Source organism: Erythrolamprus reginae, chromosome 2 (assembly GCF_031021105.1).
Source record: "Erythrolamprus reginae isolate rEryReg1 chromosome 2, rEryReg1.hap1, whole genome shotgun sequence".
Classification (NCBI taxonomy): Eukaryota; Metazoa; Chordata; class Lepidosauria; order Squamata; family Dipsadidae; genus Erythrolamprus; species Erythrolamprus reginae.
Window position 1 is genome coordinate 207275713 of NC_091951.1, and position 22308 is coordinate 207298020.

Genomic DNA, 22308 nt, shown 5'->3' on the forward strand with positions numbered 1-22308 from the left:
ATTGGAAAATATTTTCTGTGCTTCTTTGGGCTGAATATTGAGCCGTGCAGGGAAAGAGAAGAAGCTAAAGTCACAACATGAGCTAGGGCATCTCTACAATATGGTAAGTAAGACAATATGAAAGCAAGAACTTTGTCTGCCTTCATTTGAACCAAGAAATAAGCTCAGGACACATGGTCAGTCTTTAAAAAATGAGATATAAATGAATACATTCTAAGACCATTTAACACTTTATAAATTAGTGACTTGGCATTGGTGTATCCTTATAATTGAATATGATCTCAAATGGGAGGGGGGATTACTGTCCCACTTTCTTCCACCATACAGCATATCCTGGCCCAATGCTTTTCACAATTGTTCCTTATTTATGTAGGAAACCCAAGACTTTCAGACAAGCACATCAGTGCTCCAACTCTTACTGTGTTCTGACTTCTCCGCATCCTCACCAGCATTCCAGTTTCAACAAAGTATTTGTACCATGGTAACTATGAGCCAGATAGTGAGCTGTGCGGAATATGTTGTATGGATGTAATGGTCAACATTTTTCATAATGTGTGTGTGTTGCATCACGTGTACGTTTCATCTGCAGTGGTTGGAATTCAGTTTTTTGACAGTCATGCTATTTAGAGGTGGGATAACATGTGTTTTATCAATGTGTGCAGGTAGTCCTCAACTTACAACCATTCATTTAGTGACTGTTCAAAGTTACAACGGCATTGAAAAAGTGACATGAAAGGTTTTCACCCACACAACTATTGCAGCCTCAGGGTTATAGGTGATCAACATCTGGGTATTTGGCAACCACCATGTATTTATGAACTTTCAGCAAAGTCTGGGGCAAGCCTACACTCCCAGGAGGCCATGGTGACTTTTTCTTCAGGCCAAGGAGAGCTTGAAGCATGCAGGGCATCCCCGAGAAGCCAACCAGGCCAGCCTGTCCCGCATTCGGAAGAGATAGGAGCCAGGAGATGGACTTTCAGAGAACCTGCAGCCAGCCATGTCCCAATCCCAGGAGGCCATCCGGCCTGACCCTACCAGGTCCTCTGCCATAAATAGCTACTAGCAATGTCTTTCTTGTCCAATTGAAGGAAAAGGCTTAGACTAAGGTGACCAAATGTCCCGCTTTTGGCGGGACAGTCCTGGTTTTTAATAATTTGTCCCATGTCTCCCGGGGTTTTAAAAAAGTCCCGATTTTCCTTTCTCTGGACTGCCCAGAGGGAATGAAGCGTTTCCTTTCTGTGGGCGCTGGCAGAGGGAATAAATTTCTCCCAGCACCCAGAGAAAGCAAACACTCTATTTGGCTCTGGATGGCTCAGAGGGAATAAAGTGCTTCCTTTCTCTGGGGGCGCTGGGAAGAGGAGGCTTATCCCACCACCTAGAGAAAGGAAGGGCGTCCCATTATGGGCTGGCCGGCCAATCTTGGGAGGAGGGATGAAAGCAGTGATGGCTCTGGGGATGGGCGTGGCTCCCCGGGAGACTTGACCAAATTTTTAATCAAGGACCTCCCCCTTCCCGCTTTACCAATGTTCAAATCTGGTCACCTTAGCTTAGACAGAAGATGGGCGAGCCTTGGTCCAGCTCTGCTGTCGCACCAAACCCAAAGAGGCCTTAGGGGTACCTCTTGGTCCCGTTTGGGCGATGGCAGGTATCTGCTTGCCCAGGGGAGGAAAATGCCAGGGTGACCTGCTTATTTATTTATTTATTTATTTATTCTTTGTCCAATATACAATACATATGAGAGAGAATATACATTAGGAATATATATATATAAAGATAGGAAGTAAAAAGAAGGGAAGTGGATAGGAAGAGAATATATATAGAGGAGAGAATATATAAGATAAAAGAGGTAAGAAAAGAGAATTGGACAGGGGACGATAGGCACAACAGTGCACTTATATACGCCCCTTACTGGCCTCTGAGGAATCTCTCAGCTTACCCTCAGCCCATTCCAGGCGTGGCCAAGGGTACCCCCAATTTCAGGGCTCTCTTGCAGCAGAAGTGAGCTGAGAGAACATGCCTCCCCTGGGAATCTCCTCATCCCTCCCTCCCTCCCTCCCTCCCACCCCATGGATAAGAGTGTGGCTGGGGGCCTTGGCTCTCTCTCCTTCGCTGCTTTGCTTACTGCTGCTGGGTTCATTCGAAGCTAATTGAATTGCGGTGGCCAACTTTCACACTGGGTCTTTCAAGAGCCAGGCTGCTGTTGCCATTGGGTCGTGGGGGCAGGTATAGGGGGGGGGCAAGAGACGCGTGTCTCATGATCAGTGAAGGGCTACCAAAATTTTTACTACCACACTGTGGGCGGGGCTTGCGCAGGACGTCCTGCATTTTCTTTCAACATCTTCCAGGGCACATTGGGTGCTCTGGGATGGAGCTCCATTTTCACTACCCCACTGCATCGTCCCCCCGTCCAGGTAGTAGCCCACCCCTGCTCATGACCCGCCCCATCCCCCACCTGCCCTCTACCCCCAAATTGTGCCCCTCCTGCATCTTACCCGAGACTGGCAGCTCCGTGGCGTCTCTCAGCCAGTCTGTGAAGGGAAACATCTTGCAAAGTACAGAAACATTTCTCATGAGGGGACGCAATTAACAACTTCTCCCAGCAAGAAGTTTTTCTCTACTTTGCATGGTGTTTCCCTGCACAGACCGGCCAAGAGACGCTACAGAGCTGCCAAACTCCGGTAAGATGCACACCTTGTGGCCCGGCCCATCTCCTGCAGCGTGAAAATAATAATTAAAAAAACTGCAATAATAAAGGTAAGACCATATTTTGGGGTTCAAAAAATATGAGACAAGGTCTTACTTTTGGGGAAACACAGTAAACACAGGGCCCCCAGATCTGGGCTACAAAAACCTGGATGACCGCAGGAGGCCAGGAAAAAGTCAATAATTTCCTGCCTCTATATTCCTATTATTGTAATGCCAGTAAAACAGACGTTTTGACAGAGATTGGGTGGGTCTCTCCACCCACTTTTGCCTCTAGCTCTATGCATGGCTTCTTTCGGCCCCACCCAATCATGCCCTTCGTGGAAAAAAATAATGCTTGCTCACTCTCCTTTGGTGAGAAGAACCAAAGCGAAAGTCAAGAGTGGAGTCAGCAACCTCAGCCAGCTGCGATCTCAGTCAAGTGTGGGCTGGTTGAAGGGCTTTTGCTCCTGGATCCGTTGGATAAATTGGAAGCTTTTGGCAAGGTGGGCTCCTTTGGAGGGCTTTATCTTCCCATACATCTTCTCTGTTTGCTTCTCCTCCTTATCCCTCACCTGCCCAGTCCTAAGTGCAGCTCTGCTCTGATTCCATGAGGCAGCCCGGACCAAGTCAAACTGGTACATTTAAGGGCCATGCATAAATGCACCAGCGTGCCTACTGAACCTGTCCTAATGTTCCCTTTTATTCATATCCATTTCAGGTATTCATCGTAATGTTATACTTGTATCTGTTTTCTAATACATGCTTGATGAAAATAAAAAAAACACAAATAAACAATAGAGACTTTGGGAGCAAAGAACGGAAGAGGAAGTCTGAAAGTGTTCCAAGGCAGTCAATCTAACTGAGGAGGGAGCACCTGATAGTTAAGGCAAAAGAGTCAAGTCAAATTAACCTGGTTCATTTTAAATGATTCTGCAATGAGTAATGTTCCTCAATTTTGGCAACTTTATGGTACGTGGGCTTCAGTTTCCAGAATTCCCCAGCCAGCATGCTAAAACATGAAAAATACTAGAGCAGTGTTTCCCAACCTTGGCAACTTGAAGATATTTGGACTTCAACTCCCAGAAGTCCCCAGCCAGCGAAATGGGAAACACTACTAGAGTACCTCATTTGCTCCCAAGAACAAAGTGCCCCTGAAATTTTAAACTCTCACTACTCACTACAGCACATTTATTGTCAGAAGCCACTACTGTTCTGACCCGGCTTCCTGAGAACAAACCCCAACACAACACAGCGTCTGTACAAACCTTGATTAATTATAAGAGCTTCCAACTCATTGCCCTGGCTGTCTTGACTTTTTTTACCCTATCCTGCAGTCACCCCTCTTTATTATGACTGTGTAATGCAGGGGCCCTGTGTTTCCCAGGATATAACAGGGCATTGAAAAATTAAGTTAAATTAAGTGGAGACAACTGGAAACAATGGAAGAAGTAATGCACACAAATAAGCCAAATGGCATGCAGGCTTTATGGCCCCAGCATTTCCAGATGTTTCAGACCACAATGCCCATCATGCTTGGACTTGCATATCTGGAGATGATCGCCTCCTTGGAGGCATTTGTGGTTGATTCTGTTCCCAATGGGTGGGTAAGAAATCAGTGGAAGAAGAAGCCAAATGGGCCTATTCTGGTGCCCTCTTCTAGAAAGTTTTTGAAAACTATCAGAACAATCATGTCTATTATTAATAAGCAATAGACCAGTGATGGCGAACTTTTACCACAGATGCCAAAAAAGCACGCACGCATGCTATCGCACAGGTGTGCCCACACCCATAATTCAATGCCTGGGGTGGGTGAAAACAGCTTTCTCCACTTCCCGGAGGCCCTCTGGAGGCCAGAAACGGCCTGTTTACAAACTTGTGGTGGGCCCAGTGGGCTCTGTTTCACCTTCCCCAGGCTCCAAAGGCTTTCATGGAGCCGGGGAAGGGTAAAAACACCCTCCGCCATCCCCCCGAGGCTCTCTGGAAGCCAAAAACACCCACCTCTGTGCGAGCCAAAAATCAGCTGGCCGGCACACACATGCACGTTGGAGCTGAGCTAGGACAACAGCTCGTGTGCCAGCAGATATGGCTCCGCGTGCCACCTGTGGCACCAGTGCCATAGGTTCGCCATCACTGCAATAGATCTTATCCTTCCAAAGAAATATGAAATTTAAATTAAGAAGTTGCTTCTAGTTTTGCTAGGATACACACATTCAAACTTTATTGCATAAGTTTCTGTATGTAGTAATTTTATTGGAAAAGCAAACATTTCTGGTTTTCTCACTTCTGCAAAAATTATGCAATAGGAAAAGAGAGAGCCTATTACAATTCTGTACAAAATGACAGAAGACTCATTTTAAGCAATTAAGGCTAGTCTCCAATTCAGAAGACTTCAATTCCTACGATCCCTGGCTAATAGGGGAACTAAATTCTAATACTTGCAGGGGGGAAAAACCTAGTTGTAAAAGGCTTATTTGGATTTTTGGACTATATTTCAGAAATGATGGGTGCTTCTTCATAGAACAGAAAGTAGGTCATACAGCCTGATCTATTATATGCTGCATTACAGTGTTGCCAGTGGACACATTTAATTGTGTCTGTCTGTATAGAGCTATACACTTTCCAGATGCAATTGCCTCTTTCCATTATGGTCAAATCTAAAATAGGATTTTAAACAGAGGCCTCACCATAATAAATTATTTGAATGCATATTTTTCATTCTTCCAGACAGAAGATTCCTGGTACTACAGTCAGAAGCTATTAGGGTTTCAGTCATCTTTTCACCATTCAAGATTATTCTGTAGGAGAAAAATGATGGGAAAGTTAAAAAAACATTAGCACTGTGCTGACAACTGAAAATATTTACTAAAAGTACAGTATGGTACTCATATCTCAAAAAGGAATACATGATGAGGATACAGTAATCAAAGTGTTTATTAAATCACTGAAACCACAAATTTCAAAATCAGATGACTAATCAGCTAACAGTTCTTCAGTGAATCCTTGCAATGTCAAATATTCACACTGAAACAGATGAAATGTGAATAAAGAAGAGCACGTTGGAGCAGGTGCAGAGTACTTTTAGCACATTCTCAAACCTCAGAGTCAGTTTGCAGGCACATCTGAAGTATTGGGAAAAGTAATGAGAAATCCAGACTTTATTCTAGACCAGTTTGCTCATTTTCCTGGGTTCATCCATCTTGACAGCTGATGTAGAGGTAGTTCTTGATTTACCACCACAATTGGGACTAGAATTTCCATTGCTAAGCAAGGCGGGTGTTAAGTCAGTTATGCACAATTTTACCACCTTTTTGTCATAATTATTAAGCGTCCTACTTAATTACTGCAGTTGTTAAGTGAATCACACATTTGTTATGCAAATCTGGCGTCCCCCATTGGCTTTTCTTATTAGATGCCAAGTTTTAATGTCGCAAATGCTGCACCTGTTGTAAATATATACTGGTTGCTGAGTGCCTGAATTTTGATGACATGACTGGGAGATGCTGTAACTGTTGTAAGTCCGAGGACCAGTGGTACTGTTGTAACTTCAGTCCCTAAACAAATGGTTATAAATTGAGGACTACCCAAATATTCATCATGATCTATTTCAAGTATCTACCTAGACAAACCAAATGGGGAGAAAGACGTTACTGTACAAAAGGCAGCCTAGAATCTACTTGGGCTCAGGAACAATTTTCTAATGATTATCATATTTTTCAGAGTATAAGACGCACCTTAGTTTTGGGGGAGGAAAATAGGGGGCAGGGAAATCTACCTACCAGGTATTCATGTTGCTAGCGTCCTTAGTCTGGTCAGTTTCAGCACATTATTTTATCCCCTGGTTAGGGCTGAAAAAAACCTTTTTGGAGGGACTAGCAATGAAAACAAGTTTGCAAAGACATAGTGCTGGGGGGGAAAACTTCTTCAGAGGGAGTGGGAATGAAAACAAGCTTGCAAGGAAGAACCAAGAAGATTGTTAGCACCTTGTTAGGGCTGGGAAAAAAGCTTCAAAAAAGCTACATTTGAAGTATAAGACGCACCCACATTTTCAGCCTCTCTTGGGGGGGGAAAGGCGCGTCTTATACAGTGATCCCTCGATCATCGCGAGGGTTCCGTTCCAGGACCCCTCGCGAAGATCGATTTTTCGCAAAGTAGCGGTGCGGAAGTAAAAACACCATCTGCGCGTGCGCAGATGGTGTTTTTGCTTCCACTGCCGGCCGCCCTTCGCCCGCCCACCCCGTTGCTCGCGCCTGGGGTGGCGCGTTGCTGGGGAAAGCGCGCGCGCTTGGGGACTCCCTAGGTCCGCTCCCCAGCTGGGGAGCGGACCTAGGGAGTCCCCAAGCGCGCGCGCTTTCCCCAGCAACGCGCGCGGGGTGGGGACTCCCTCCCCAGCTGGGGAGCGGACCTAGGGAGTCCCCAAGCGCGCGCGCTTTCCCCAGCAACGCGCGCGGGGTGGGGACTCCCTCCCCAGCTGGGGAGCGGACCTAGGGAGTCCCCAAGCGCGCGCGCATTCCGCAGCAACGCGCGCGGGGTGGGGACTCCCTCCCCAGCTGGGGAGCGGACCTAGGGAGTCCCCAAGCGCGCGCGCATTCCCCAGCAACGCGCGCGGGGTGGGGACTCCCTCCCCAGCTGGGGAGCGGACCTAGGGAGTCCCCAAGCGCGCGCGCTTTCCCCAGCAACGCGCGCGGGGTGGGGACTCCCTCCCCAGCTGGGGAGCGGACCTAGGGAGTCCCCAAGCGCGCGCGCATTCCGCAGCAACGCGCGCGGGGTGGGGACTCCCTCCCCAGCTGGGGAGCGGACCTAGGGAGTCCCCAAGCGCGCGCGCATTCCCCAGCAACGCGCGCGCGGTGGGGACTCCCTCCCCAGCTGGGGAGCGGACCTAGGGAGTCCCCAAGCGCGCGCGCATTCCCCAGCAACGCGCGCGGGGTGGGGACTCCCTCCCCAGCTGGGGAGCGGACCTAGGGAGTCCCCAAGCGCGCGCGCTTTCCCCAGCAACGCGCGCGCGGTGGGGACTCCCTCCCCAGCTGGGGAGCGGACCTAGGGAGTCCCCAAGCGCGCGCGCTTTCCCCAGCAACGCGCGCGCGCTGGGAAGCAGAGTTAGGGTGTCCCCAGGCTCGCGCGCACCGCCCGCCCGCCCACGCTGTTGCTGGCTCCGCTTCCCAGCTGGGAGGCGGAGGTGGGGTTTCCCGCGCGCGTGCCGCCCGCCCGCCCACGCCGTTGCTCGCGCCGATGCTGTCTTACCAGGGCAAGAGGGGGAAGACCCAGGGAAGCCTCTGCCCGGCGGGGAAACTCCACCATCTACGCATGCGTGGAAGGGCACGCATGCGCAGATGGTGGAGTTTACTTCCGGGTTGAAAACTCGCGATATGGCGTTTCGCGAAACTCGAGATCGCGAAACTCGAGGGATCACTGTACTCCGAAAAATACAATATTTCCCAGAAGTCCAGATCACAATTGCCACTAATGTAGCTCTTAAAGGAAAATAGTACACACCTAGCTTCATGGAAGATTGTACTTAGGGTCTAGCACCTCACTACCCTTCAGATGCTTCTGGAGGGAGATGATTAGCCAGCTATAAGCTATTGCCCAGGGGATCCCCAAATGTGTTAACAACACACATTCCTCGGGGAGGCTCCTTAGCAATTGTGATGACACGCAGACAGCAACACATTTATATATCTGCTCTTTGTATTCTGATCCATGCACAATTGAGAACCTCACAGCAGCACGACAGAATACCATGAATGTTACTGCTTTCTGGGCAAGGTCTGTTTAAATTGTACATATTTTGATCTTGTATTTTATATTTTATATTGTATAGTATTGTCTTATTTTAATGGTGATGCTTCTGACACTAATAAACAAACCAGACATAGGATACAAAATTCCAGGCCATCACTACATGGTTCTCTGCTGCCACCCAGTGGTCATTCAGAGTTTTGCAGTCCATTTAACATAGTACAGTACTACAGTACTGATCAAACTAATAACTATTGCTCATCTTATGGACCAAGCACGTATACCCTATGTAACAGCTGCTGGAAATCAACGAGGAAGAGCTTTTGCCCTCAGATCCACGTTTCTAGCATCCAAAATGCAAGAATAGCTGCTGAACCCTTGCCTTGACCCAGCCAATGCCTGCTTTTTTAAGGACAGATGCACAATACATTGTAAATACATTTGTATTTACCCAACTGAAGCTCAAAGTGTCATCTTTCTTAAATATGGCAAACAGGACAGTTCCCAAAGGCTGACAAACTGCAGAGCCACATCAGCCTTTCTCTCCAGGATGCCAGCAGTAGCTGTGCCCCATTCACCCCACCAAAATTGAGCCAAGTATTCCCATGCTAGGTGGGCCTCCCTTAGTTACACGTACGGGAAATAGAACATAGAGAAAGCAAGAAAGAGCACAGAGTTAAAAGGAGGAGCGGCTCTCCTCAATACAAATCTTTACAACAAAAGTAAACTCCCAGGGTTAAATGTATGCAAATGTAAACATGTGGAGCACTGGGAGATTGGGTAATGGGGGAAAATAAGGATACAAGATTTGGGCTGCACAATTCTTGACTACTTCATATGGCAGCAAAGAAATGGATAAAAAGTTAGCTCTTTCCTACCCTCTAGTGGCCATTCAATTTTTGCAGCCAATATTTGGTGGCCTTAAGAAAAGAAGAGAAGTGGCACCCCTTCCACCTTTGCCTCCCCCCTTCAATTCATCTTGATGAGGATTTGTTCAGAGAAGAGTTTTTTCAGTTGGGCCACCTCGGCTGAAAGTGAGGCCAGCTGACATTGTAGGGAGATGTTCTCTTCCTGGCACTCAGGTTCTTTAGTGACCCCAGGGACTTCGGTTTCACAGTTACTCTCAGCTGCCGGGGTGCCTGAAGAACACCCTGCGCTGGGCTGCTCTTTCCGTGTCACTGGCCCCCTCCAGGTTCCTCCTGGTGGAGAAGGTGGGCAATGTCCAGATGTCTCTCCAGCTATCTCCTCTGAACCCACCGCCATTTTGAAGCGCAACTTGTGGGGAAGACCTTTGATGCCGTCTACAGCATCGTAGCGGCCAACACGGCCCAGATCAGCTCCATCAGCTGAAGCATCGGGTGCTAGGCCATGCCTCTCGTACACAATTCCTTCCTCTGACCTGTCACGTTCCTCAAAAAAGACAGGACTTCCCAGGTTGGAGCTCCCTGGGGTGGAAAAGCCAGAGTCCTCGGAGCTGGTAGCTGGCTCCGGGTGGAAAGTGCAAGGGCAGCGGGGTAGTTCAGGAGCCACTGGGAAGTTCTGGGGAAGAGTGGCTGGCCGATGGAGTTCACTGCCCAGCGTAAGTGCTGGTTGAGGAGCTTCTACTGGATCCCGGATTAAGCCAAAGCGAAACTTGAGGGCTAAGAGTTCTGCCTTCAGGCGGGCATTTTCCTCCAGCAGGGCCAAAACTCGCCCCTCCAGGGCTAAATCACTGACCCTCCGTTTCTCTCGAGAGCGCTTGGCTGCTTCGTTATTCTTCTTCCTCTTGTCCCAGTAGCCATCATCCTTCTTCTCGTCTGGGGTGAATTCACGCTTGCGCCGGGCCATGGCTGAGGACACTCCTTGCTCTCTCTGCTGTGCCCCCAGGCTGCCCGCTGCCCTGAGCAGGGATTGGCTCAACAAGCTATTGACAGAGAGGAATGGCACCGCCTCCTCTGCAAAACAAGGCACAGCAGTCTGGAGCTCACACACTGGCACGGAATTTGGAGGTGCTGGTAGAGGTTCTGACAGACGCTGGGTTGGAGGCTCCTCCAAAGGCAGATCCATCTCCCCAAAGCCTGCAAGATGGAAAGAAGGAAAGCAAATCAGAACATGTTACAGCTGGATTTCCTCAGTATATCCACTTGGGGAGGGCCAGCAAGGTCAAAGAGAAGGGCATGCTTATACCCAGCCGGCTGTTTGCTGGCCAAGTGGTTAGAGATCTCTATAGTGCTGAATCTTGGGTATAAGGACACTCCCACAACTTCAAGGCCTCAATCATAAGACCACTTAGTAGAAGAGATTTTAAAAACCCTATTTGTGGTTCTCTGGTGGTTCCTTTGATAAGGTTTGATATCACTACTCGCCACAGAAAGATGCAGTCCCATAACATACATTCCTATCACCCACACTAAATTACCCTATTTTTCGGAGTATAAGATACACCTTTCCCCTCCCTAAAATATGCTGAAAAATTGGGTCCGTCTTAGCAATCTTCCCAGCTTGCAGGATTTTTTCATTATTACTCTTTCTAAATATTTTTTTCCCAGCCCTAAGTCTTTGCAGGTTTGTTTTCATTGCTAATCCCCCTGAAAAAAAATTTTCAGTCCTAACCAGGGGATAAAACAATGTGCTGAAGCTGACCAGACTAAGGATGCTAGCCAGATGAATACTTGGTAGGTAGATCCCCCCCCCTATTTTCCTTCCCCAAAACTAAGGTGCCTCTTTTACTCCGGAAAATATGGTAACTGCACACAGGATCACAGCAAAATATGAGGTTTCTAGAAGATTGCTATGTCTCCACATATCTAGAAGGAAGAGAGATAATCTTTAGTATGTTAACATTTATTAGTCATTCCTAAGATGCTTTTAACTGCATAGTCATTTATGCTCAGAATAGTCATCTAGTGAGATAACATACTATCTATGACTCATCTACAGATGGGCCCCACCACCACCACCTCAGTTCCTGCTGTGCTGTCTCATGGGAAGATTTGGGAGGGAGGCTCCTGGGGGGGGGGGGGGGGTGAGAATGTGAATGTATGCCCAGGGTATATCTTCTCAGCCAAGGCCTGAAGGTCACCCCAGCTATACAGGTAAAGCAGACACCTAAACTGAGCAGCAGTGACACAGGAAAAGGCTGGGGGCAAATGATCACTTCATGGACCACAGAGAAAGCATCAATTCATCCTGTTGTGGGAGAAGGCAATGGTAAACCAACCCTTGCACTTTTACCAAGAAAACCATACACAGATAGAAAATATTGATGGCACAGGGCTGAATAATGGACCCTTCAAGTTGGGTGGCACTTTTAACAGCTGAGGATTTCTGGAGTACTAATGGTGCACTATTTATGAATTGATTAGATTAAAATCTTTGGGATATCCAATTGCTTATCTTGCCATTCGGGAAAAGAAAAGCCAAAGCTGCAAAAAACAGAATTACACTAGGAACATGGAATGTAAGAAGAATGAACAGATGAAAAGTGAAATATGAAATAAAATTACCATATATTAACATGTCAGCCAACAGAGACTTGAAGTGGGCCAGGATTAGACACTTTAATCAGAAGATCACACTGCTTATTACTTAGGATGTGAAAAGCAATGAAGGAGTGGAGTTGCATTTATAGTTACCCTTGTCTTCCCTCAAAATAAGACCCTGTCTTATTGGGGGGGGGGGGTTGAACCCTGAAATAAGTGCTTGGCCTTATTGCCATGCACTCAAAAGTCCAATTGGGCTTATTATCAGGTGATGTCTTATTTTGAGAAAAAACATTGTAGAAAGGCAAGAACCATACCTGGCTACAACATATTCAATGACTGAAGAACATAGATTAGATTTCTGTAAACAGCCTTTTAATGTGATCATCCAGGTTTGGGCTCTTGTTATAAATTTGTGATTACTGATACAAAAGAAGAGGAAGAGTTTTAGAAACAAGTTAAACTTGAAATTGACAAGACTGCTGGCAAATGGTGTTGCTTGTGATTGGGTATTGGGGAGAGGAATGGCAAGGCTGGAAATATTAAGGAACATGTAGTTGGAGTGTATGTTTTAAGAAACCAAAATTAAGCAGTGGAACAGCTTATCCATTTCTGCTACTTAGTTTTTCATAGCCAACATTGACTTCAAGCTGGATTGAAAGATGGTGTAATTTTAAAATTGGAGCAAAACAGCCAAGAAATATATAACAAGTTGCATTTGGTAGAGCAGCCATGAAAGCCTTGGAAAAGATATTCAGTTGCTGTGATGTGTCTATACAATCTACAAATATCAAAATAGTGCAACTAATGGTATTCCTTGTGACCTTCTATGAAAGCAAAAGCTGGACTTTGAAGAATAAAATAACTCTCTAAAACCATTTTTCAGAGTAATTGACTAGCAATGCATACACTTGCCTTAAATGCTTACATTTTATTTTGTTATAAATTCAAATAGTTTTACCTTCTACCAGATGCACCATGCAAAATACACTTGATTGGCTCAGGGCTACTTACTGACAGTGTGGATTTTTTTTTTTTAAAGAAAGGATTCTCCAATAAGAAACCAAAGCAAAATTCATACAATAGCTATAATACAATTACTGTGCAGTATCACATTAAAGCTGTGATCAGATAGAGCATATTACGTAAATAAAAATTAATGTATGAATAAAGGATGGGTTTGTCAGCACTGCACATCACAATAGCACTTGAGGTACACATAAAACACACTAGGAAAATAAGTGACAAAAACAGGGAGCAATGTTGCTATGACGGTGATGGAGAATCTATGGCATGGGTGCCACAGGTGGCACCTGGAGCCATATCTGCTGGCACACAAGCTGTTGCCCTAGCTCAGCTCCAACGTGCATGTGTGCACCGGCCACCCAATTTCTGGCTTCCAGAGAGTCTCTGGAGGGATGAGGGAGGGCGTTTTTATTCTCATCTCGCTCCAGGGAAGCCTTTGCAGCCTGGACAGGGTGAAACACAAGTCTACTGGCCCACCAGAAGTTGGAAAACAAGCCATTTTTGGCCTCCGGTGGTCTGCCGGGGGGACAGGGGAAGCTGTTTTCGCCCTCCCCAGGCATTGAATTATGAATAAGGGCACTGGCGCATGCGTGATAGTGCGTACCCATGCTCTTTCGGCACCCGAAGAAAAAAAGGTTCACCATCACTGCACAATGGATTCTTACTGTTTACAATCAGCCCTGTTTCCAACAGCAAACAGCAATGTTTACATTCAGGCCTTCTCCTGGCTTTTAGAAAAGGGTAAAACGGTACATCTCCTTATTCTGTGTTCCAGACTCTGTCGTAACAAGGACATGCTACCACCTGTCCCATCCATGGCTCCCCTATTACCCAGTTCATCTGGAACAGCCTGGACAAGAACAGGACTAGCCATCAGAGGTGGGTTCCTCCCGATTCGCAACGGTTCTATAGAACCGGTACCAAACTACTGGTGATGTCAGAGTGACATAATGGAACCCATTCTGTCAGTGCCGGACGTCACCATCTTTTTTGGGGGGAGGGGGGTGTTACTGGGATTTTTTCTTCTGTGCATGCACAAAAGCAGTTTCCAACCCTGCATATGTGTCGCCATCTTGTTTATGGCATTTGGGAGGGGGGATTGGATTTTTTGGCACTACCCTATCAAAAGAGCCTGGGCAACAACTCAATTCAGTTAACAAAATCATCAGAAAAGCCACAGCTTTGCCCTCCCTAATGTTATTTACTTCTCTCACGGTCTGTTTCACTTGGCAGAGTTGAAATACTTACCCACAAGGCCTTGAATTGGCAGATCTACAGAGCGTACATTTATAGCTAGCATGGGTTGCCAGATGCTCCACAATACTGTATATATCCGTGCAAGTGGCTTATAGCTTCCTTCAATGATTGCTATGGTGATTACATGCTAATGCAGACAAATATAATGATACTATAAATTGTTAGTCAAGGGGGAGGGTTTATTCTTTGCAGCTGAATTACAGTAATATTTACCAGATCTTTTGCTCAAAAAGTACTATCACAAAAAACTAAATCACTGCTGCCACTGGCTACTGCTAGTCTTCTTCAGGAAGGTTTGAAACTAATGGGTTCCCCAGCATTGTTCTCATGCTGAGGGTGTGCGTGTGTCAGTTTAGGGACCAGGTGAGTGCTGGGAGAGAGCCATATGTGCAAGAACTGGACTCAGAGCAGAATGGCCTTAGAAAAACAGCACCTGGGTCTCAAAGCAGAAGGCCCTGCATTAACTTAAAGTACAGTAACCGGATCCCATTTCCTCAAGGCAAATTGATGGTCACTCCAAGCAAATACTTGAAGTAGTTTTCACCCACAGCCAAAATATACCTGGTCTGCTTAGAAAGGGAAATGCTACTTTAAAACCAGAGCAGCCAAAAACAAATTTGACCTGCCTTAAGTATGGGTTTGGAAAGAGACCAAGGTGAGATCACAAGGAAATAGTAATTGGTGGGGCCCATTTGGGTCATGGTTGGGTGCAAGAGGGAAAAAGCCTAATGAGTACATGATAGAAGGAGAACTTCATCTTCCTCTTGTGAACACCAATTCTTCATGAACTGTTTGTTGACTGTAGCTTACCACACACGACTGGAATCTGGGTCATAGGCAGCCATTTCTGCAGGGTACGGCTGAGACCAGTAACCTGACTAGATGGAAATCTGTTCAGAGAGGCATTTTTGAGCCTTAGGGGTGGCCTTGATTTTCAGACTACCTGAGTTGCAACTCTCCAAGCCATGTTTTAAGATAGCTATGCCTTATTCTGAAAACATGTACCAAGGATGACCTATCTATCATTTGGGAAAACAAAGACTATGAAAAACTTCTACTGGATTGCCCAAAGATCTTTTCTAACATTTGCTCTAACAACATCTATAACCAAGGGTGAGATTCTACCCAAAGGTGGGCTGCTAAGGTGGAACGGTGACATGTGCTTGCCCCTGTGGCTCTGAGTGCCAGCGGAGTCCAGCACAATTCTGCTACTGCACTTGGGCAGGTACTGAAATCATGCGCAGACACACAGGCTTCCAATAAAAGTTTTGAGCATGTACAACTGCATCTAGATAAGTGAAGATAACGCCATAAAAGTATACATTTTTGCTCAATCCAGGGAATTTTATATGCACTACTACAGAATTAAACCATACAGTTTCTGTAGTATTTCTCAAAATTTACACTCTTATCACCACTTGTGGATATTGTATGAGAAGCACAGTAGTAGTCTATTAAAAAAATAAGAAATGATTTAAAAAAATCAGAAGCCTGGTAGCACTTTTTTGATTTACAATTCACTTCATCAAATACACAGCCCGCTAGACTAATGGCTAGAGCGCTAGACTGATATAGGATTTAAAAGTGGATGTGAATTTAGGAACTTCTCATTCAATTAATCAAACAAATTTCAGACAATCTCGGAAGGTTTCAACAAACACAATGGTTTGTTAACATATTACAATTATTAACTGATAAGTTGCTTGTAATCTATGTGACATGAAATTTGCAGATTTTTGTGCAGATTTGCCTTCCCTCCCTGACTTTATATCACCACTTGGGCAGTTTGTAGTGTCACAATATTCCACACACATGTGCATATCAAAGTACTATATAAGCACACGATATAAGCATATCAACATTTGTATTAATAATTCGACATTGTTTAAATCAGTGTTTTCCAACTGTGGCAACTTGAAGATATTTGGACTTCAACTCCCAGAATTCTCCAGGCAGCATCTGCTGGCTGGGGAATTCTGGGAGTTGAAGTCCAAATATCTTCAAGTTGCCAAGGTTGGAAAACACTGGTTTAAATCATATACTCCATCCCTTCATTTTTTTAAAAAAGAAGAAGTAAATAACCAGGTAAACCTAAACTTGTTCACTGCCAGCTTATCTTCCAATTCTAGAAAATTATCTTATTCCAAGTGACAGATAGCAGAAAACTTTGCTTGGCCAATTCAAAAGTCCAAGGGCAGCACGTTCTGCCCATGCTCAGAGACACCTCAGAAGCCTCGAAGGAAAATGTATTTTAAGGTCGGGAACTGAGGGGGGGGGGAAGGAAGATGGTTGTTTGTTTCTTTGTTCCCTCGGCAGATCACTGAGGAGAAAGCAGAAGGGGCCGGCAGGCCTTATAGTGAAGGGTGGGGTGGGGGGGTTCCCTTGCGTTCTTCCTAGAGCTAGTAACGGGTTCGTGAGGCGAAGGGAGGCAGGGAGGAAAAGAGGGCGGCGGGGGTGGACAGAATGAAACGGGGAGAAGAGGAAGGAGACCAACAAACCTACGAACAAAGGAGTAGAAGAGCAACGCCGCCCGCCCGCCCGCCCTTGCGGAAGGCTTCTCTGTCATTAAGCGCAGGGAGGGATTTGTTGACCCAGTTCTCAACAGGAGCGACCTATATTACCCTGCGCCATCTCCTTGCTTACACCAACTGTTAGTAATTACGGGTCTTCCGAGAGACGGAGTATAACCCTCCCCTTTCCAAGCGGGATCGAACAGGAAAGCCACGGAGGAGTCGCCTAACGCATCACTTAATGGAGGCGGTATTTGAAACTAATATCAACAAACACACACAGACACACAAATTAAAAGTTGTAAAGCCAAAGAGAAACCCGGAGACTTTTGGTTCCATCCACCTGAGAGAAGCCCACCCGAAGGCGTCTGCGGCCGGGCCCACGTCTCCCTTCCGCCCTCGGCGACGTCGCCTCGCTGGGCTGGAGGACGTCCGCTCCGCAGTCTGGACAACAGAGGCCGCAACGATAATTCGCCTCTTGCCGGAGGCGCCTCCCCGGCGCATCAGAGACGCCCCCGCCGTACTGAGTTCAGCCGAGGACGCCGCCTTACCCGAGTTAACTCCGGCGGCCGGCCAGAGGGAAGGAGGAGAGCGCTGGCGGGGACAGGGCCACCCAGCCGAGCCAACGGCGTTGCTAATGTTTCACCTCCCATCCCCTCACCCCCCCGCCCGCGGGCTGTCTTTACCGCCTCTGGAGGCCCCCGGAGGAAGCTTTCTCTCTGTCCCGTCGGCCGTCTTCGACCGCTTTTTTGCTAGAGTCTTCGTTGGACAACAGCTGCGCGTAGTGAACAAGCCCAGCCAAGCAGCAAGAAGCAGGTGCCTCCTCCGGGATGGGGGATCTGTGAGGACTAGCCTCTTTCGAAGCATCCAGTTCGGATTTTCCTCCTCTCCCCGTCCACAAGGGATCAAAGAATCTTTATTTAGAATGCTATTTGGTTTTTTTAAAACACACCACCGCAATGGAGCAGAAGCCCTCGAAGCCACCGCAATGGAGCAGAAGCCCTACAGGAAATATCTGGCGGTCGATGAACTGCTACTATACTGCAAACCCTTTACATCAAGGGTCCTCAAACTTGACAACTTTAAGACTTGTGGACTTCAACTCCCAGAATTCTCCAGCCAGCTATGGAGAATTCTGGGAGCTGAAGTCCACAAGTCTTAAAGTTGCCAAGTTTGGGGACCCCTGCTTTCTGTCTCCCTCCCTTGCTTCACAATATGGCCTTAGACACTATGTTGCTGCAAAGGAGGATAAGGTATTTTAAAAATAAGTAAAAGTTTTTTCAACAATAAAAGAAAGGGATGATGCGGTCTAAAGTGGCTAATTAGGTGTCACTGAGTCATTTTCAGGGCTATGCAGATTCTTGGTCACCCAGGTCATGGTTATGTCAAAGGTACTTTCTCAGGAGGCAACTGGACTTTCTTGTTTTGTTTTGTTTTGTTTTTCTTTGAAGACATTTCACTTCTCATCCTATGGATATACCATAGATTGAAGATATGTCTTCCTCTATGCATTTTTCATGTGATGGAAACTTTTCCATGTAATGGAATTCTGTAATGGAAACACTTTTACAATCACAATTTTAACTTCCATCACTAAATGATGCAGTTAAAATTGAGTCACACACCATTTTGTCTTTTGCTGCAATTGTTAAGCGGATCACACAGTTGCTAAGCACTTATCTATCTATCTATCTATCTATCTATCTATCTATCTATCTATCTATCTATCTATCTATCTACCTACCTACCTACCTACCTACCTACCTACCTACCTACCTATTCCTCCATCCATCTATCCATTCCTCATCCATCATCCTATCAATCTGTCTCTCCCTCCATCTCTCTCTCTCTCTCTCTCTCTCTCCCTTCCTCCCTTTATCCACCCATCCATTCACCATTCATGATGTCTGTAGCTGGTCCAATGAAAAAAAACAGAAAAACCTGAATTGTAATCACATGATCGCAGGGATACTGTGGCAGTCATCATCAGTGCAAGGACCAGTTATAAGTTACTTACAGTATTTTTAACGTTGTAACTTCCAACAGTTGCTATATGAATGGTTATAAGTCAAGGACTACCTATAGTTACTATACAATTCATTGGATATGTACAAGTACTCATAGCATTTTACTGATACTGGATACAACTAGTTTCTGAAATGCAATTAAGAGAGTTGAATAGTATAAATAGTATAAATTCTGGCAGCCCTTGGGCCAAATCCGGCCCGCGATGCAATCAGGTTTGGTACCCCTGCTCTAAGCGATATATCACTTAGCATCACTAAGCACCTTGCATTCATATTTTGGAATGGGAATGAAGTAAGCCCAAATGAAACAGAGTAATGAAATACTGGCAGGTATCCAAAGCTGAACTTGGATACTAATTCTTGAGATACTTTCTGTGATTGTATTTTGAATTGAATTAGCCCTTGAGAAATCCATATGTAAGTTAAAAATGCATTCCTATCTGTATTTAATTCTAAGTAGTATTACACAGTGTTTCAGTTGCCTTCCCTAATGTTGAACAAAGAATGCATGATGCTTGGGATGCCAATTTAATTGGGCTTAATTTAGAATCACTGAAAATGCATTTAAGCATTTTAAAAATCCAACATTGGCTACTGTTACTATTATTATATCTTCGGAAAAATTAAGTGCATCAAGACTTGATCCTTTAAATATGGATGTAATTAACCAGCTTTCCCCTGATTCTCTTCTGGGTACCTACTTTCCCACTGCCAGTCCTTTTGTATTCTGCCATCACTTCTTCCACTCTGTGGTTTCTGGCAGCTACCTACTAGGTAATAATTTAATCGCACCTTCTAGGAAACTAGTATTGATTGGAGCAAAGTGAAATGAAAGAGACAAACAAAATGGAAAGAAGCAAATAAAACAAGTATGAGGTGTGTGCGTTAAAATGAGTCCATAATGCATTGTAGAAATCTTGCATGATTGAATCTTTTTCTTTAATCTCTTTGTTGAACCATGCTGTAAATTTCAGTTACACCCCTGTTCATTTGTTGCCCAGCAGGTTCTTTGCTTATTTTATTTACTAAATTCTTTTTCTTTAAAATATGAGAAACCAGCCCACTGCAAAGCAAAGCCCCAGTGTAGATTATTTTTAATAATGCCACTAGGCTTTACTTGGATCCTACACATATTGTTAGCAATTACATTTTATAAATGCCTGCAGTTCAGAAATGCATGTTTGGTCTGGAAACATGTCCACCTGAGAGGGGTACTCTGTAATAATGGGCAGCATCATCAGGTGGTTAGAGGGTATGATGTGGTGTAGCATAGTGGGGGATCCAATTCTCCACTTAGGTTTTTTATGAAATCAGTATCTTAAAATGTTTTACATAACAGCCTTATAGAGAATGTGGAACTCCATCTATGGCAGCCATTTTCAGAGAACACCATTAACAGGGTTCCCAGATGGTAAAGTTGGCCAGTGACTCAGAAAACTTTCTTATCCTTCTTTTAGTTTACATATCCTGTCTGCTTGGGGAATGGAGGTAATCCATTTGTAGGGGTTGGAGGAGCTTCTATTGTGAAATCAATCAACTCAGATGTAATATAGCATAGTACTATCAAACTAACTTGCATATACCACAGGGTGCCAAACTCAAGGCCCATGGGCTGGGTCTGGCCCATATGGTGCTTAAATCTGGCCTGTGGGGCCACCCTGGAAACAGTGAAGGACCAGGGCACAGTGCCTCTGCCAGCGAAAACAGAACTTGGGAGGACCATACAAGGTCCTCCGAAGCTCCATTTTCGGCTACAACTTTCCCCTGAAGCCCTCTGCCAGTGAAAATGTTTTTATTTTCACTGGCAGAGTGCTCAGGCTATCAAAGGCATCCCCCATATGAGTGACATTGAGCTGGCCACGCCCCATGCCCTCCCTCCAGGCCAAACACAACCTTGATCCGGTCCTCAATGAAATTGAGTTTGGCTTTGACACCCCTGACATAAACATACAGTCCAGGCAATGATATCATCTGTTCGCAGCTCTCACCTTTTTTTCTGTTGCTTTTTCAGTGCAATACATCTGTTAAGCGCTGGTGGGAAGCTTGGGTTTGTATATATTCCTGTTTTTGATTGTCCTGAGCCACCAATTGCTTGAGATAGGCAACCATATAAAATAAGTAGATGAAATGGAGTAACTGAATGTGAAATACACAGGAGCCTGGAAAATACACTGCTCAAAAAAATAAAGGGAACACTCAAAGAACACATCCTAGATCTGAATGAATGAAATATTCTCATTGAATACTTTATTCTGTACAAAGTTGAATGTGCTGACATGTGAAATTGATTGTCAGTCAGTGCTTCTTCCTATGTGGACAGTTTGATTTCACAGAAGTTTGATTTACTTGGAGATATGTTGTTTAAGTGTTCCTTTTATTTTTTTGAGCAGTGTATATTTTTTTATCTTGCAGTACTGTATTACAGCATGAGTCCAACCTGTGAGTCCATATAACCCAAAGGAAAACACTAACAATGGAGTTAGATATGAGGTGTACAGTAAATGCCTTATATCCTCAGTATCTACTTGCAAGCCCAAGCATATATTTCTTTTGGCAATGCAGTTCCAGTGAAACCAAGATTTTGATTCTAGCTTAATCCTCTCCTAGTTACATAAGCACCGATCCAGGATGTGATAAACTTTTTTTGCCAGGTGGAAGGTACTTCAAACAGATGGGCAAACTGCCATAGCATTGTGCAAGTACACTCGATGTAATCCACCTCTTTCCCAGCCTCTTTCTTGCAAACACACTCCATAGATTACACAAGCACTCGTTACTGTTATGTAAGGGACTGGCATCAAACCAGCATACCTTGTACTATATCTCAGATCATTTGATAACAGCTGGGAAACAACAACAAACAAAACACAATGGTGATGTAGGGGAGAAAACAGAAGTAACTTATTACCCAGGAAGAACATATGCAAAGGTGCCATGCTATCAGGCTGGATACATACAGTACGCTTAATAACTCTTGGTTCCTCTCTCTTATCTGATTTGTGAATGGGTAGCTGAAATTCACTCTAAAAAGTTTTGGTGAATTTCCAGGTGTGACTGGAAATCTATCCAAATAAAGAATTATGAATACGAAACAAAGAACAATGTAATTCTGAAAAGGTCCTGAAAGATAAGGAAAGGCAACCTAGTCATAATGAGAGATCCATCTTTTTTGTGGTTGTTCCGCACTCCATTGCAAGGGACTAAAAGAGCCCCCCAAAACAGTGAGAAAGCTGAGAATGTTTTTTTTCTATGCTCAAAGTGTCTTACGCCATACTAGGAAAAAGTAGAAAGGCAGAAAGATGAAGAATGATAAAGTTTTTTAAATATAAAAAATAAAAGACAAGCAAAGAGGGTGAAGATGTGTGTGTAGTGGGCTGGGAGGTCATAGCAGTGCATTCGTTTTATAACATGCATTGCATCACCATAGAACTTAATGTTCCCATGTGGTTATTTATAGTGTTTGCTACTTCTAACTGCCTGTCCTCACTCTCTGGATTAACTGCTCATAGCCAAACCAACTGGAGAGGGAGGGATTGCTGGATTATCCGGCAGGCCTGGAAAGAGGATAGAATGTAGTACTGTTCAAAATACTGAAGATAACATATC

At 45.2% G+C, this 22308-nt stretch overlaps 1 protein-coding gene across 4 annotated transcripts; it reads right to left on the reverse strand.

Moving 5' to 3' along the window:
• Positions 1 to 4886: 4886 nt before the first annotated feature.
• On the reverse strand, positions 4887 to 17463 carry LOC139161853 (uncharacterized). 4 transcript variants are annotated; one of them, XR_011558163.1, is made up of 3 exons: positions 17019 to 17190; positions 9300 to 10478; positions 4887 to 5480 (listed from the first exon to the last, which is right to left on the reverse strand). XR_011558163.1 is itself a non-coding variant. In XM_070741498.1 (2 exons), the coding sequence occupies exon 2, from the start codon at positions 10465 to 10467 to the stop codon at positions 9391 to 9393; it is 1077 nt and encodes a 358-aa protein (XP_070597599.1). In that variant the 5' UTR covers positions 10468 to 10478; positions 17362 to 17463; the 3' UTR covers positions 8482 to 9390. The 4 variants fall into 4 exon arrangements, 3 of the variants coding, with proteins under 3 accessions (XP_070597599.1, XP_070597597.1, XP_070597598.1); XM_070741498.1 differs by lacking the exons at positions 4887 to 5480; positions 17019 to 17190 and adding an exon at positions 17362 to 17463 and having other exon boundaries at positions 8482 to 10478; XM_070741496.1 differs by lacking the exons at positions 4887 to 5480; positions 17019 to 17190 and adding an exon at positions 17227 to 17289 and having other exon boundaries at positions 8482 to 10478.
• Positions 17464 to 22308: the final 4845 nt, after the last annotated feature.